The sequence below is a fragment of the Zingiber officinale genome, chromosome 5A (assembly GCF_018446385.1).
Source record: "Zingiber officinale cultivar Zhangliang chromosome 5A, Zo_v1.1, whole genome shotgun sequence".
In the NCBI taxonomy this organism is placed as follows: domain Eukaryota; kingdom Viridiplantae; phylum Streptophyta; class Magnoliopsida; order Zingiberales; family Zingiberaceae; genus Zingiber; species Zingiber officinale.
The window spans coordinates 94,646,306-94,663,866 of record NC_055994.1 but is presented as its reverse complement, the minus strand read 5'-3'; the positions used below and the strand labels follow the sequence as shown (position 1 = coordinate 94,663,866).

General features: G+C 43.7%; 2 protein-coding genes across 2 annotated transcripts; one reads left to right on the top strand and one right to left on the bottom strand.

Annotated features, from left to right (window-relative positions):
- Positions 1–133: 133 nt before the first annotated feature.
- On the top strand, positions 134–12,393 carry LOC121981047 (probable plastid-lipid-associated protein 3, chloroplastic). The gene is made up of 3 exons (XM_042533381.1): positions 134–849; positions 11,336–11,531; positions 11,918–12,393. The coding sequence occupies exons 1-3, from the start codon at positions 215–217 to the stop codon at positions 12,233–12,235; spliced, it is 1,149 nt and encodes a 382-aa protein (XP_042389315.1). The 5' UTR covers positions 134–214; the 3' UTR covers positions 12,236–12,393.
- Positions 12,394–12,522: 129 nt separating this feature from the next.
- LOC121981046 (nucleolar protein 12-like) lies at positions 12,523–15,059 on the bottom strand. The gene is made up of 6 exons (XM_042533380.1): positions 14,380–15,059; positions 14,235–14,293; positions 13,645–13,714; positions 13,383–13,505; positions 13,159–13,290; positions 12,523–12,979 (listed from the first exon to the last, which is right to left on the bottom strand). The coding sequence occupies exons 1-6, from the start codon at positions 14,989–14,991 to the stop codon at positions 12,692–12,694; spliced, it is 1,284 nt and encodes a 427-aa protein (XP_042389314.1). The 5' UTR covers positions 14,992–15,059; the 3' UTR covers positions 12,523–12,691.
- Positions 15,060–17,561: the final 2,502 nt, after the last annotated feature.

Below are 17,561 nucleotides of genomic sequence, written 5' to 3'. Positions count from 1 at the left end.
CCAGCCCAATAATCTGCTCTCCTGATTCCAAATGCACACGAAACACCACCTCAAGTGTATTCTATATGAGCGCCCACACATAAAGATCGATCAAATCATCATTTGAATAGAACCGTGTCCTTGCTGATACAGGTGATTTCTACAACTTGCAGAGCCCAGCGCCGCAGCCATTGCTTTAACAACATATCTCCCGCTCCGGTTTGTCTCGACGCAAATGGCGGCGCTCCTGCCTTCCTCGCTGCTATCGCTCTCCTCCTCAGCCGCCGCCTCTCCGAACTCTGGCCGCTCCCTCCGCCTACTCCCTTTCCTCTTCCGACCGACCCCCTCCTTTGTTTCTCTCTCCGCCTCCGCACAAATTCGTCGGCCCTCCTCTGCCTCCACCCGAGCGGGAAAAGGCCGGGATCCCCGAATCCCCGACGAATGGGGGGAAAAGACGGAACCTGAAGCCGAGCGGCCTTCTGCCCCGGATCCTCCCGTGGACGAGGACGAGTGGGGCGCCGAACCGGGGCCCCCGAAGGACGCTGCGGTAGGCACCACCGACGAGTGGGGAGAGAAGGCGGAGCCCGAGGTGGAGGCGCCGTATCCGGCGGATCCTTCTAGGGATGAGGACGAATGGGGCGCGGAAGCAGGCTCTCTGTCGGGGAATGGAACCCCTGTGCCGGAGGATGATAAGCTCGGGGACTTAAAGCGGTGCCTTGTGGACTCGTTGTACGGCATGGAATTGGGGCTCAGAGCAACGCTTGAAGATAGAGCCGAGATCTTGGAGTTGGTCAACCAGCTCGAGGCCGAAAATCCCACTAAGGCTCCGACTGAGGCACCGGAGCTTCTTGATGGAAATTGGATTTTATTGTGAGTCCCTCGAAATTCATCCCCTTCTTTTTCTTGGATCGATCTAATTATTCGAATACATCGCTCAAGGAAGATCATTGCATAATATATGAATACAACATTATTCTAGTGTCAGTAGCTAGCTGATTTTGGCAATGTGAAGTGATCTAAGTTTTGTTATGCACTGTTACTCGAATACATTGCTAAAGGAAGATCATTGCATTCAAATATATGAATACAACATTATCCTAGTGTCAGTAGCTTGCAGATTTTGGCAATGTGAAGTGATCTGAGCTTTATTATGCACTTTTATTCGAATGCATTGCTCAAGGAAGATCATTGCATTCAGATATACCGTATACGAATAACATCATCATAAAGTCGGTAGCTTGCAAAATCATGGCTATGTAAAATATGTTTCTATGTATCAAGAAACTGAGCAGCTGTATGTTTGCTGATTGATGATTTTTATCTTTTGGCATCTATGTTGTGGCATTATCTAATAGGTTCCTCTTGGATAAGTGAGTTTCTAAAGACAAACTTATGAACATTATCAATAACCAGATTAGTATAAACGCTGATAATAACTAATAAACATACGTTTAGTGATACAGCGAATAAGGTAGGGCTCCCAAAGTTGGGGCCAAAGTCAAGAAGGCGAGCTGATATGGCGGTCAAAGTCAAGGAGCGGTCAACACTCGGGGATAGCATGTACGCATGGTCAGTCGAGCAGCCGATCAGATCTTTTGTCTGATCAGATTCCGAGTCCTCCCGGCTTGATTGAAGTCCGAGTCCCCCTGGCTCGATGGGGGCACTGAGTCGTCTAAGCTCAATGGAGAACTGAGTCCTCCTGGCTCGATGGGAAATCGAGTTCTCCTGGCTCGATGGGGAATCGAGTTCTCTTGACTCGATGGGGAACCGAGTCCTCTTAGCTCAATGGAGAACCGAGTCCTCCTAGCTCGATGGGGAACCGAGTCCTCCTGGCTCGATGGGGAACCGAGTCTTCTTGGCTCGATAGGGAACCGAGTCCTCTCAGTCTAATCGGAGCTTCTAGACATACAACCCGATTAGACTCTTGCCCGATCGGATGCCGAGTCCCCGAGATGGTCAACCTTCCGCAGCTGACTCAACCAGTCCAAGGGCAATGTTCGACGGGACAATAGATAAGACTCGGTCAACCCACCATTGAAGTGTTATGATTAGTAGCTTCTCAGCTCAATGATCCAATATTCCTTTTTGGCATTTTGCCTAACCGTTGTTAGAGAATCAATTGAATATTCCTTGTGCGGCCAATACGGTGGAAGCTTCCATCTTGTATATGCAGAGGTGACTGGCCTAATTTAGGAAAGACTGCGGTGTGTCAGATTGATTGGTCATATTTTAGAAATACATTGACATTCATGTAGACAGAAAACAACAATATATAAGGGTTCTCCACCTAAAGGCGCAGGTAAGCTGCTTTCAGAGTTTACAGTTCATCATCCCTGTTCTTTATTTTCTCCTCCGTCTAACTTGAGTGTCGGAGTGCTTGTGCCGGGGACCCCACCCTACCTGGTCACTAACGCTTTCTTCCTCCTTTTTCTTTGACACATAGGCTTGATCGCGACACCAAGTTCCTCTTGCTCGAAGTCTTCTCGCGATCAACTTCAATGCCACCTCGCCATTTTTCTTGATTTTAGATAGGATCACATTTGGCGTCGTATGTGGAAACTTCGCCCATTTCTAAAACTTCCTCTTTTTTCACAACAGTTACCTTATCGCAAGAGGACTTGGATTTGCTTCCGGCCGCCAAAGCACAGAAGATAACGCAACAATAATAAACTGTCGGACACCCTTTGCCGAACGACCCAACATTCTCGGTGACAGGACCTCACACCGAGTGGAGAACTAGGGCAGAAGGACCGATGGAGTTTCCCCCTGTCCCTCCTCCAACTGATTTCAATCAGGTACCTGTACAGCCGATCGATTTTCTCCCGTGCCCTATCTCCGATCGCATACCGCATGGCGTTGTTTTGCATGCCTCTCGATGACATGGGCCGCTCAGAGAGGTCCCAAGGATCATCCTCGAGAGACGCACCCGCTTGGGATTCGCGGAAAGGGAAGACTCTAGTCCTCCGTGGCTCCCTTGAATGATCGAGTATGTTGTTCTACTTAGAAATATTAGAGGATAAATTGCCGCCCCATTTCCAACCTCTTGCAATTGGAGAGTACAGGCACGATAGACCTGGAGGACCACCTACTTAAGTTCGAAAATGTAGCCATCCTCCATCAATACTTAGCACTTGACTACTCTCTTGTGATCCGTGTAAAGATGGTTTAATCGACTTCCGGTTGATCCCATATGCAGCTTCAAGGATTTCTGAAAGGCGTTCCTCCACTACTTCTCCATCAGTTGTTGGTACCATAAAACCACACTGAGTTTATTCGCTCTCAAGCAAGGACCGAAGGAGGCGTTGATGGTATACATCATGCAATTCAACCAAGTAGCCATGGACGTTCCCTTAGCTACTCTAGAGATATTGGTGAATGCCTTCTTCCATGGGCTCACAGATGGGGACTTCTTCCGATCCCTTATAAAGAAGCCCTCGGGGATTTCGATCACCTTCTAGGAAGGGCGACCAAGTACATTAACATGGAGGAAGCTCAGTCTGCTCGAAAGAAAGAAGTAGTCATGCTTGCTCTTGTCAATGCCTCAAAGCGTTGAGCTCCTCTTCCTCCTCTGCTACACAAAGTACCTCGATCGGGCCATCCCCCACATCCTTACTAGCAGAAGCCAAGCACGGTCCAACATGTGGAAGCCGCTTGGATTCCGTTCTCTGAGCCCCGCCAATGGGTCTAGCTGTTTTGCACTTACCACCGGATGAGAACTCACAACACTCATGAGTGTTATAGATATAACCAAGGAATGCACCAAGCGACCAACTAAGGGTTCTGCCAACGATCGCCGTCTCCACATAATCGACGCTATCAACGACTGAATGGACCCCAGAGTAGGGCCTTAGGAATGCTAATCGGAACCCCAGCAACGAGACAACCGAGCCCCGACACAAGCCCTTGTAGAGCCTCTACGTCAATCAACCTGACAAGAAGAAAACCGTCAGCAATGCTGCTCGGGGTGACATAGGCATGATAGCAAGGGGCCGACCGATGAAGATTTCAACTGGTCCAAAAAGTCACATGCTTGCCGACTGGAGATACACGTCATTGGATGCAACCAAGAGCAAACACGAGGGCCTGAAATCAGTTTCAGCTCCAAGGACTTAGGGTGGAAGTATCCTATGATGACACCTTGATCATCAAGGCCGTTATAGCTAATTACATCATCCATCGAACTTTTGTGGACACAGTAAGTTCCGTCAATGTCATCTTCAAGAAAGCATTCGAGCAACTGTGGACAAAGAGGAGTAAGTTGCAACCCATGACAATGCCCTTGTACGGATTCATCGACAATGAAGTGCAGCCGATTGGACATATCACAGATTAGGTTGGTTATCTCTCTTGGGGAGGAGCCCCTGATGAGGATTCGTCGGCCAACCTTCATAGTGATGGACGCGCCTTAGGCCTATAACGTGATTTTAGTTTGATCGGTGTTGCACGAGTTCTGAGCAGTTATCTCAACCTTCTCCCAGAAGATCAAGTTTCCCGTCGATGACTTAGTAGTGGAGGTGAAGGGGGATCAACTGGTAGCACGCAAGTGCTATGTGGATGCTATCAAAATCGAAGCTCGCACAACTCTCAAGGTCTAGCGAATGGAGGTCAATGCAATACATGAAGTGCCATCGACATTGCTTTACGAAGAAAAAGAAGTGCAGATCCATCCGGGCCGATCGGAAGCTACCACTCAGATAGCAATCGACTTGACCTCAGAATTCAAGGCAGAGCTGGCCGCGTGTTTAACGTGCAATAATGATGTTTTCGTTTGGACGACCTAGGAAATCACAAACATATTACCAGTCGTTATGAAACACATGCTCCATGTCTTTCCGGACGCTTGACCAGTCAAGTAAAGAAAGAGAGATTTCAGAGCCGAGCAGAACAAGATCATTCGAGCGGAGGTGGACAAACTGCTCGAGGCAAGACACATCCGAGAAGTATAGTTCCCGAGCTGGTTAGTCAATTTAGTGCTGGTGTCCAAATCAGGGAATAAAAGGCACGTCTGCGTGGATTTTCGAGACTTGAACAAAGCGTGCCCAAAGGATTATTACCCCTTGTCGCGCATTGATCAAGTGGTGGACTCGACTTCTAGCTGTGAGCTGATATGCATGCTGAACGTGTACCAGGATTATCACCAAGTCCTATTGGCCAAAGAAGACCAAGAGAAAGTTTCATTACTGCAGAAGGAACCTATTATTATAATGTTATGTTGTTCGGATTAAAAATACAGGTGCTACTTATCAATGACTTATGAACAAAGTATTCTAGAAGCAGATAGGAAAAAATATGGAGGTGTACGTGAAAGACATTCTGATCAAGCCCCTCCGAGCCATTGATCTGTGCGTAGACATAGATGAGACATGCCGAACATTGAGGGAGTATGGACTCACACTCAACCCCAACAAATGCTTATTTAGAGCCAAGATCGACCGTTTCCTTGGGTACATAGTGATAGAGTAGGGGATCGAGACCGACCCAAACAAAGTGCAAGCTCTCGGGACATGACTCCCCCACACAACATGAAGGAAGCATAACAATTGACCGAACAAATCACAGCTCTGTCTTAGTTCATCTCGAGATCGTCCGATCGGAGCCTACCATTTTTCAAAGTATTTCGCCGAGCCGCCAAGTTCTAATGGGATGCCGAGTGTGACAGAGCGCTGGAGGAGCTCAAGGATTATTTGTCTACTTTGTCTGTACTCGCGAAACCCATAGCCGGTGAGCCGTTGTGGGTATACTTGTCCACCATTGAAGGAGCAATCAGATCGGTCTTAGTGAGGTAGGAGGGCAATGAGCAGCAACCAATATACTTCTTAAGTCATTTATTGAAAGATGCCGAATGTCGTTGCACCGCTCTTGAAAAATTAATGTTTGAGCTAGTCTTAGTCGCTCGGAGATTACGTCCATACTTTCTTTCTCACCCTGTTATAGTATTAACTAATAGCACTCTGGGCAGAGTATTCGTGAACTTAGAGGTCTCGGGGAGGCTGATCAAGTGGATCACGGAACTAAGTGAGTACGATATACAATATCAGCCTTGAACGACGATCAAATCTCAAGCATTGGCGGACTTCATGACGGAGATATAAAACCTGGGGTCGGAGGAAACGTGGAAGATCTACGTGGATGGATCGTCCACCTGACAGGGCAGCGGGGTCGGAATCCTTATGGTATCGCCCCACGAAGATAGGTTGTAGTTATTCATTCATCTTGATTGTCGAGCCATAAATAATGAAGCAGAGTATGAAACATTGATACCTGGACTGCAAGTCGCGAAGCACGTGGGGGTCGCCCGAGTCTTAATTCATTTAGATTTCTAATTGGTGACTCAACAGTTGGCCGATAAATTTGAGATCAACAGCGAACGGTTAAAGTTGTACGTAGAAGCCTTTGAGAAACTGAAGGAAGGGTTCTAGGAGGTGACCTTGCAAAATATCCCCCGAGTGGAAAACTAGAAAGCAGATGAGTTGGTCAAGTTGGCTGGGGCCTTGGTCCCTCAGACATTGGACATGCCAGTGGAGCAAGCACTGTTAATAGCCTATATTGAGTGGCAAGCCTAGCTAGAATTACAAAGTGACTAGAGAGCGTTGTTGATTTCGTTCCTCTAACAAGGGAGTTTACCGGTCGACTCGGAACAAGCACGTGTGATCAAGAAAAGGTCGTTCGGTTTACATTGGTGGGAGATCACTTATACAAAAGGGCTTTCTCTCACCTCTTGCTTAAGTGTATTGGTCTGGAAGATAAATAGTACATTCTGCAAGAAGTTCACCAAGGCTCCTGCGGGGATCACATAGGCGATCGGTCACTCACCTCTGCAAGCCAACTCGGCTAAATTGGAAGCTACTTGTTTGTAGTGTCAAAAGCACCAAAACAACCCACATCACCCCCACAGAGCTTTTGAAACCTTGATTGTTTTATGCCCCTTCGACCAGTGGGGAATGGATATCATGGGCTCCTTCTCGATGGCACCGACTCAGAAAAAATTTTGATGGCCGTGGTTTATTTTTCCAAATAGGTAAAAGCCGAGGCTCTGGCAAAGATAACTGAGCGGATGGTTATTAAGTTATGTGGCAGAATATCATATGCCGGTACAGAATTCCTCACAAGCTCGTCTCAGACAATGGAAGACAATTCTAGGGTCGTAAAATCCGGAGTGGTGCTCGAGTTATGGTATCTTGCAGCTTTGTACTCCCGTGGCGTGTCCTCAAAGCAATGACCAAATAGAAGTCACCAACAGGGAGATCATCAGAGGCCTCAAAACCAAGTTGGATTATGTAGAAGGGAGTTGGGTTGATGAACTGCCTAGTGTGTTGTGGGCATATCGCAATACCCCTCGGGAGGGCTCGTTTACGGCGGAGAAGCAGTTGGCCCGATTGAAGTTGGCCGGGAGTCCGATCAGAGGTAATTGTACAACGAAGACAATTCTGGAGCTCGATCTAGTGGACGAGGTCAGAGATAAAGCAGCCACTTGACTAATGGCGTATCGTCAACCGATGAAGCAAAACTACAATCGGAGGGTCATCTCAAGATTTTTTCAAGTGGACGACCTAGTTTGGAAGCAGATCAAGTCGGTGGGAGATGTTTATAAGCTAGAACTGCAATGGGGTGGACCATACAAGGTAGTGGCCTCGAGCTCCTACTGTATCCAAACTGCTGAAGGAAAGAATTTAGATCGGTTGTGGAGTGTAAATCATCTACAACCCTATCGGGCCTAAGAGTATGCTTGTAATGCGTTGATATATTCTTTTGAGTATTCACACTTAATGAAAATCAGGCAAACTCAGCTCAGAAGACAAAAATTCCAGACTCTCAAGTCTTAGTGCCGAGTAATAAGTGGATTTTCCCGTACCCTTCGACCATCCGGTCGAAGGTTTAATTCCATACTCTTGAACCTTAGTGTTGAATTATAAGCGGATTTCCCCGTGCCCTTCGACCATCCAGTTGGAGGTTCAATTCCTGACTCTCGAGCCTTAGTGCCGAGTTATAATCAGGTTTCCCCGTGCCTTTCGACCATCCGATCAAAGGTTCATTTCCAGACTCTTTGGCCTGGGCGCCAAGTTATAAGCGGGTTTTTTCGTGTCTTTCGACCATCCAGTTGGAGGTTTAATTCCAGACTTTTATGCCTTAACATCGAGTTATAAATGGGTTTCCCCGTGCCCTTTGACCATTCGGAATTCTAGATTTTCGAGCCTTAGTGTCGAGTTATAAGCGAGTTTCCTTGTACCCTTCGACCATCTAGTCGAAGATTCAATTCCAAACTCTTAAGCCTTAGTGTCAAGTTATAAGCGAGTTTTCCCATGCCCTTCGACCATCCGATCGGAGGTTCAATTCTAAACTCTCGAGCCTTAGTGCCGAGTTAATAGGGGGTTGTCCCGTGGTGTTCGACCATCCGATCGAAGGTTTAATTCTAGACTTTTGGGCCTAGGCACTAAGTTATAAGTGAGTTTCCCCGTGCCATTCTATCATCTAGTTGGAGGTTTAATTCCAGATTCTCGAGCCTTAGTGTCAAGTTATAAGCGGATTTCCCCATACCCTTCGACCATTTTGTCGGAGGTTCAATTCCAGACTCTCAAGCCTTAGCGCCGAGTTATAAGTGAGTTTCCCTGTGCCCTTCGACTATCCAGTTGGAGGTTTAATTCCAGGCTTTTGGGCCTATGCGCTAAGTTATAAGCGTGTTCCCCCGTGCCCTTCGACCATCCAGTTGGAGGTTCAATTCCAGACTCTCGTGCCTTAACGTTGAGTTATAAGCGGATTTCCTTGTGTCCTTTGACCATCCGGTCGGAGGTTCAATTCCAGACTCTCGTGCCTTAGCGCCGAGTTATAAGCGAGTTTCCCCGTGGTCGTCAACCATCCGATCAGAGGTTTAATTCCAAACTCTCGAGGCGGATTTTCCCGTGCTGTTCGACTATCCGGTCGAAGGTTCAATTCCAGACTCTCGAACCTTAGTGTCGAGTTATAAGTGGATTTCCCTGTATCCTTCGATCATCCGGTCGGAGCTTCAATTCCAGATTCTTGAGCTTTAGTGCCGAGTTATAAGACAGTTTTCTCATGTCCTTCGACCATCCGGTCGGAGGTTTAATACCAGATCCTCGAGCCTTAGTGCCGAGTTATAAGACGGTTTTCCCGTGTCCTTCGACCATCCGGTCGGAGGTTTAATACCAGATCCTCGAGCCTTAGTGCCGAGTTATAAGCCAGTTCCCTGTCTCCTTCAACCATCTGGTCAGAGGTTTAATTCTAGACTTGAGCGTCGGAGTGCCTGTGCTAGGGACCCCTCCCTGGCCTGGTCACTGACATTTTCTTTCTCCATTATTCTTTAACACGCAGGCTTGATGCCGATCTCTCGTGCTCGGATTCTTCTTGCGGTCAACCTTAACGTCACCTAGCCAGCGCGTCATCTTCCCGCACACGACGTCAAATTTAATCCTGTTTGAAATCGGGGAAGATGGTGTGCTGGCTAGGTGACATCGAGGTTGACCGTGAGAAGATTGAACAGAAGGGACTTGGTGCCACGATCAAGCCTGTGTGTCAAAGAAGAATGAAGGAGGAAGAAAACTTCAATGATTGGGCCAGGGAGGGGTCCCGGCGCATGATGAACAGTGAACTCTGATAGCGAAGTTTACCTGTGCATGTAGGTGGAGACCCCTTATATATTGTTGCTTTCTCGCTGCACGGATATCAATATATTTCTAAAATAGGACCAACCAATCTGACACATCGCAGTCTTTCCTAAATTAGGCCCGTCACCTCTGCTTTTTCAGGATGGAAGCTTCCATCGTATGAGTTGCACGAAGAATATTTCTTTGATTCTCTGACAATGGTTACACAAAAGCGTCAAAGGAATATTGGGTCGTTGGGCTGAGAAATTACTAATCATGACACGTCAATGATGGGTTGACCGAGTCTTATCTGTTGTTCGATCAGACATTGCCCTTGGATAGGTTGAGTTGGCTGCAGAAGGTTGACCATCTCTAGGACTCGACATCCTATCGGACAAGAGTTCAGTCGGGCCGTATGTCTAGTAGCTTTGATCAGGCCGAGAGGATTCAGTTCTCCATGGAGCCAGGAGGACTCGGTTCCCCATTGAGCCAGGAGGACTCGGTTTCCTATTGAACCAGGAGGACTCGGACTTCAATCGAGTTGAGCGTCGGAGTGCCTGTGTCGGGGACCCCTTCTTGGCCTGGTCACTGACATTTTCTTTCTCCATTATTCTTTGACACGCAGGCTTGATCGCGACGCTCGGTCTCTCGTGCTCGGAGTCTTCTAGTGGTCAACCTTGACATCACCTAGCCAGCGCATCATCTTCCCGCAGACGACACCAAATTTGATCCTATCTGAAATCAGGGAAGATGGTGTGCTGGCTAGGTGACGTCGAGGTTGACTGTGAGAAGATTGAGCAGGAGGGACCTGGTGCCGCGATCAAGCCTGCGTGTCAAAGAAGAATGAAGGAGGAAGAAAACTTCAATGATCGGGCCAGGGAGGGGTCCTGGCGCAGACACTTCGACGCTCAAGTTAAACCAAGGGTGGGGACTCGACATCCGATCGGACAAGAGTCCAGTGGCCGTATGTCTGGAAGCTCTGATCAGGTCGAGAGGACTTGGTTCTCCATGGAGCCAGGAGGACTTGGTTCCCCATCGAGCTAGGAGGACTCAGTTTCCTATCGAGTTAGGAGGACTCAGTTCCCCATCGAACCAGGAGGACTTGGACTTCAATCAAATTGGGAGGACTCGAAATCCGATCGGATAAAAGATCCGATCAGCTAGAGTGCTCGACCTAGTTCTGAGTGTCAACCCCTTCTTGACTTTGACCGCTACATTAGCTAACCTTCTTGACTTCAACCCCAACTTCGGGGGCCCTATCTTATTCACCGTATCATTTAGTTTCCTGTCACTACTTGTTTTCATAATCCTAGAACCTTGCAGCGGATATTAATTACATGATATGGGTGAGGAATCTTAAATAGTTATCACACATGACTTTTGTTGCTTATAATAGGAGATAAAGTGACAGACTCATGCTATATAGGGTAGAAAAACCATGAAAATATTAATGTTCAGATCTCAAGCTTGAGTGTAGACAGGTAGATTGCAGATTCTGTAGTTGAAGAAAGTGAATCTTTGCTGAAAGTGATGATGGTATTCATCCTGATGCATAATGCTTCCATTGTAATTTTGTGAAATATGCTTATTACAACATATAACTGATACTGATACCCTTGGTTCTTATACAACTCTTAAGTTTTTCTAGAAAATTAATTGACTATTAGGTTTCTGAACCATTAGCCAAAAAAGAAGTGACTTGTGCCTTATTACGTTACTGATTGTTTTGAGCTAATTACTGGTTGTGTTTTCTTCAGGTATACAGCATTTTCGGAGCTTTTACCTCTTTTAGCAGTTGGAGCAACACCCTTGTTGAAAGTAAAAACGATATCTCAAGTTATTGACAGTAAGACACTTGAAATCGTAAATGCCACAACTCTCTCGAGCCCATTTGCCACCTTCTCTTTCAGTGCTACAGCATCTTTTGAGGTTCAAACTTCATCCAGAGTACAGGTATCTTCTATTAGATCAAAAGTAATTTCTTATGCTGTATTCTCTGAAAGGACCTCAAATTCCCTCTTTTCTCGTTTCAGTTTTCTCTAGCTAGAGAGAGGTATTCTCGTGATGTTCAAAAGTGATTTCTAGCTTTAGATTTGTTGATTGCCAAGGCTAAATAGATAGATAAGAAAATTGATTTCATCTGCCTTTCATTGGCCACTCTTTGTGCACATTAATGACTTCTAGAAACACATCACTGAAGTAATTGATCTCGCCAAAGACAACACAGCAAGGTTTTAATTTCTCAATCAGTAACCAACATTTGAACATGTCGGCACACCCAATAGGTTCTATTCTTCAAGTTTCAAGATAGAAGCATTTAAGCATTTGTGTCTACACAGGTTCAGTTCAAGGAAGGAGTCTTTCAGCCTCCAGAGATATCATCGTCATTGGACTTACCAGAAACAGTAGATATATTTGGCCAGAAGATTGACCTGAAACCTGTTCAACAGACACTGAACCCCATACAAGAGGCCGCTGCAAACATAACTCGTTCCATCTCTGGCCAACCACCTCTCAAAGTTCCGCTGCCTGGAAACCGAGCTGCGTCATGGCTTCTGATAACGTACCTCGATCACGATTTTAGAATCTCAAGAGGCGATGGGGGTTTGTTTATTCTCGCAAAAGAGGGAAGCCCTTTGCTGGATTTACTATCCTAAAGCATTAGGTATGTCAAGCGATTGTTGTTCATGCTGCTGAACTCACTCCCTATTGAATCATGTATAGCATATACTTAAGGATGCAAATCATATCACCTTGAGCTACTTTTTTCTTTCTAAATTTGCATATAGTAATCAGATATCGTTTTCTCGAATGAGCCTTAAACTGTCTCCATGTTCTTAATTATCCATTTTCTTGAGGTAATGTTAAATCATGGTGTTGATTTGTTGACGTGTGAAAGAATAGTAGAATACCAGGCAACAAAGGGATTCCAAGAGTAATGGAATGAGATAATAAATAAAATGATTCATAAATCCCTAAAATTGGAAAAGTTAATTTACAGTAAAACTGATTTTATATTTTTCTTTCCAGTGAGAAAAAAAGAAGAATGACAGTAAAAACATATTTGGCAAAGATTTGCCAAGATAATAAAGTACAATTGAAACAAGTAATTTCTAAACATGATGTTTTCTCGCTTTCTTTTTCGCGTGATTAGCCTCCGGGGTGCGGTTCTCCTGTTTTCGTTTCTTCAGGAGTTCTTTCACCTTTCGGACGACAACCGCAGGTTGTTTGGTTTTAGGAGCCATCTCGTCTGATTCTCCATCCCTCTCTTGCTCTCGGCCCTTCCTTTTTGACAGTGCAACACTTGCTGATGTAGCATCCAATGATTTTGCACGGCGTACGGTAAGAATGTGATCTCTCATCTTCCAGTCCTTTTTTGAAACAACCGAACCAACAGCGTCCTGCATAATTTGCAATGAATATGATCACTGAACTCATTTTTTGTTACCGCATCGAGTAAAGACTGGAAAAGAGAGGCATTTTGGCATCACACTCAAACTCCATAACATACTATAACAAAAACAACTAAGCCATAATCGAATATGTAGATCTAACGGGGATGAAGACTAGTCAATCATACCCGTGATCGAAACAAGACATATGCAATTCCCTTCCCCAAGCTCGTATAAGGATCCCTAACAACTCGCACAGCTTCCACATTGGATGTTGTTGATTCACCAGTGCTATAAAACAAATGGTAAAGCTCTTCATCCTGTAAGCATAAAACAGTAGATAATTATAGAAAACCCCAAAAAATAGAATCAAACATCAATCCCCTTTTGCCAAGCATAAAGATAATCACACCTTCACATCAAAGGGAAGGTTACCCACAAAAACAGTCCTCTTTCTTTCATACAGTGGAGCCTCTCCTTTTAGCTTCTTATGTGGTGGGCAAGCCATATCAACACGTACATGGTTCCCACGAAACTAAAAGCAAGCATAGGTATCTTAGGTTAAATGTCAATAAACTATGGCACATTTCTGATGAGAAACATAAAGAACTACAACTCGTGATCATCTTTCTTTCCTGTTTTTGGTCAGAATTTGAAACAAGAAAAGAACTTACTAATGTCATATTATGAGATAATGCAGCCTTAGCTGATTGCTCATCTTTAAAAACAATATATGCATGCGCACTGTCATATAAGAAGAAAAAAAATGGTCACTCATTAAATAGTAAAACACCAAACATTAGGAATGTACTGGAAAAATAAATGCATGATTTCCTCTTGGCAAGCCTGTTACAAACTCGCAATTCAAATTGCATTGAGTTGTCTGAATCACAACGAAGAATGCTTGAAAAATACTTCACCTACACAATAACAAATATCTCAAGAATACAACCACAGGTTTTAATTCTCAATTAGAACTATTTTTGTAATGTACAAGCCAAATGTAAATTATCACAGTAGACCACTGATTAAGCTTTCAAGATATCTGTTTGGTAACAAATGATATATGTGTCAAGCCTAACTCCGAATTATTTCATCTTAACTTGAAATAGCAACAGAATAGCAACAAGCACTAGAAAGCAGCTTAATTAATAATGGTCGACAATGATGTGATGAAAAACATGGAAAAGAATTTAAGAAGAGTACAGGGAAATCTAATGCAAGATATCTAATCAGTAGAAAATTGTTCAAACAAATCACTGACCTATGAATAACACCATTAACTTTGCCCTCCAAAATTGCAGCTTTTGTGGTTGCGTTGCTCTGATCAAGAAAAGAGAACAGTGAAGAATGAGATTCGTGTCAAAAGGAAAGGAAAGAAGCCACGATTCAAGGTTTCAAATACTCACATCAATGATCGGTACTGATCTAATCCTGATAGAGTCGATCTCCCCGTACTTTGCGAATTCCTTCAGCAGAGCCTTTTGAGTGGTCTCCTTCAATGGCAAATTGCCCACGAAAACCGTCCTCACGAGCTCGCTCTCATCATCAAACGGTTCCTTCGATTCCACCAGCTGCGATGAGTTCAAATACGCCGCTTTCCTCTTCTTCCCAACTACGGCAGTCCTCTCCCCTTCAGAAGAATCCTCCTCATTACCGTACTTCCGCTTCGCATACTGTTCCTCAATCTCGGCCCTTTTCCTCTTCTTTCTCTTCTTCCTGGAACACTCGACCTCGGGACCATCACCAAGCTTCTCCCTTTTCTCGGGAACCGATGCGGGCGTCAAGCTTACCTCGTCAATTTTTCTCTTCCTGGCATGCGAGGATCCCCCGGCGCTATCTTCGCGGCCCAACGACAGCTCCGCAAACCCTAACTCCTGCGCCGGCGCAGGAGGGTCGACGGGGGCCTCCCCGTAGGAATTGCTCCTTAACGGGTTGGCGGCGGCGGCGGCGGAGGAGGAGGAGGAGAGAGATTGGACGGCGCCGGTCTCCTGATCGGGATCCTTCCCTTTCTTCCCCATTCGCCGAATCGTTCGAGTTCGCCGTCGAACGTAGTTGGGCGAGAGTCCACGGGAAGCAGCTTCAGGCTTTTATCTGTGGGTGGTCATGGGCTCCATTGATGGCTGCTATTGGGCCTCTAAAATGTCGATAAACCAAAGAAGCCAAGATACGTTGGAATATAACATTTTCTCAAAAGACGTAAATATATTTTTGGCTCTCTCTCATCCGATCCTTTCCCTTTGTTCCCGTCATTGGTTTTCAAACCAAAGCTCTAAACCCTCTTCTCTCTCATCCCGCTCCTTTTCTTTCCCACGTCGGACCCTAAACCCAGACCATCTTCTTTAGCGATCAGCTTGTGTGGAGTCAGTTAGGGTGTTCGTCCAACCTATACTACTAATCTCTCTTCTTTCATTTTTCTACTCGTGTTTCTTAATGGCGCATTCCAGGAGTTGCAAATGTATGTTGAGTGTTTATCTTTTACTTATCGTTATTTCTAAAAACCAGTTGTTTAAAAACCACTGTAAGATACAATTTAGTGGTTGATTTCGAAGGAACATGATGATGATGATTTTTAAAAATAGACACATAGATGATATTTTTCAAAAATTAGTACTAGCGTACTATTGTTTTGCAAAAAATCAAGTTCCTATAAACTGGTTTATTCAAATGGTCATATTGTAGCTGGTTTTTGCAAACTAGCTATAACATAGTGCTATTTTTTCAATACCAACTACAAAGTTGTACTAGTTTGTAGCTATATACAAATCAGCACAACATGTGATGATTTTTGTTAATTATAGAAATATTATTTTTGCATATATACAATTATTTATTTATGTTACCAATTGATATTTTACTATGAGATTCCAGTCATCAGTTGTTGTTAATCATAAACTCCAATGGACGAGTATTTTAGGTCACTTTAATAATTTTTTTTGGTCGTCCAAAAATGAAAGGACAAAATCATGGTTATGTTCATTTAAATAATCGATACAAAACGATCATCAAACAACCTCCTTTTATTTCTTTTTTGGACATACAAAATACTCAGCAAATTCATGGTCTACTCGTGAATATATTTCAAAGTTGGGATTCAACATCTCAAACCTTTATATTTTCAGGTACATTTTCTAGTTTTGAAAGTTCGAAGTGCATAATAGAAAACTAATCAATTTAAATTTTCAAGTGTCCCAGTAATTTTTACTAGAAGAGATGTATCTCTGTTGCTTGGTATTTCAAATAGAGGTGCTTATGTTCCTATAAACTCAGCTAATGCATTGGGTGACCTCTTTCTTGCTCACTTTTCCTATAAAAAAGAACCTACTAGATTAAGAATTGAGGAGTTGCTTAAATTCAATTCTCGTAGAATTGAAGTAGATGCTGATTTTTTTAAATATTTTATCAATTATATATTTTGTATATATTTGTTTATATTTTATTTTCGTCTAGTATATATAAGGTTTTATTAGGTCATGTGGATGTTATAAATGATTTTGAAAATCTAGGTAGATTCAATTAGGTTGAAGCGATTCATCAATTTATTACTCTCCAATTACCTACCATCAGATATCTTTTTGCATCAAGTCTGATATCCCATACGACTACTTCAATTCCATATCTCAAGGATTTGCTAGTCTTTTACCTGTAAGTTTTTTTTTAAAATAGTAAATGTGGTTTTTTTATATGAACATTATTATGTATGTAAGATTGCATCTAATGTTGTAGGCATGATTTTTGGAACATGTCCCAATCCAAAAATCATATAATACTGAAGGCGCAAGAATAAATAAGTAGAGGTCTACTCATTCCCATATTAGTAAGGTGAGAGCTTTGTTGGAGCAAGTATAATTTGAAGAGGTAAATATCTAAGACTCTCACCTAATTCCATATTGTAATTGTTAAATAATTATTTCTAATTTGATACGTTATTAGTGAACTAGTCCTACCCCCTATGAAAAAATATTGGTAGAAAATCTCCCTCAATTCGATGTTACTCCACATCCATTAGAGGCATCACCAGTATATGATATAGAAATTAGTTGCCCAACTGATAGTTAATACCCTAAATGTATTATTCATTAGAACTGAATTAAGAAGCTAACAATGGAGAACAATCAGTTAAATGAAAGGGTGAAAGATTTACTTAGAGTAATAGAAAATCAGGGCATCTTGGCTAAATTAAACGACCCTGTAGTGGATCCTCATCCTGAACCTATTACTTCTAGAACAAGGACTAGGAGAGGTCGTATCTTACTTGCTATGATCACAAGGATACTCCTATTGATAGTCCTACTTGGTTAAAGCTGTTACCTCTAAAGAAGAGAAGCAAGATAGAAATTAGCAAGCCTTTAGAGAGCATCACAATATCTACAGCTGGTCTTGATCGGGGAAAAGAAAAATTGATATGGATGATAGAGAAGAAGAGGGAGATGTATATCAATTCCAAAATTAAATTATAAAGAAGATGCCAAGAAGGAGGTTGAAAGAATTGATATATTTAACAAAATGAGAATGCAAGCCATTGTAGTAAGTCTATATATACACATTAATTAGTTTTAGTTCTTTGATTTCAATCACTAATTATAATTTT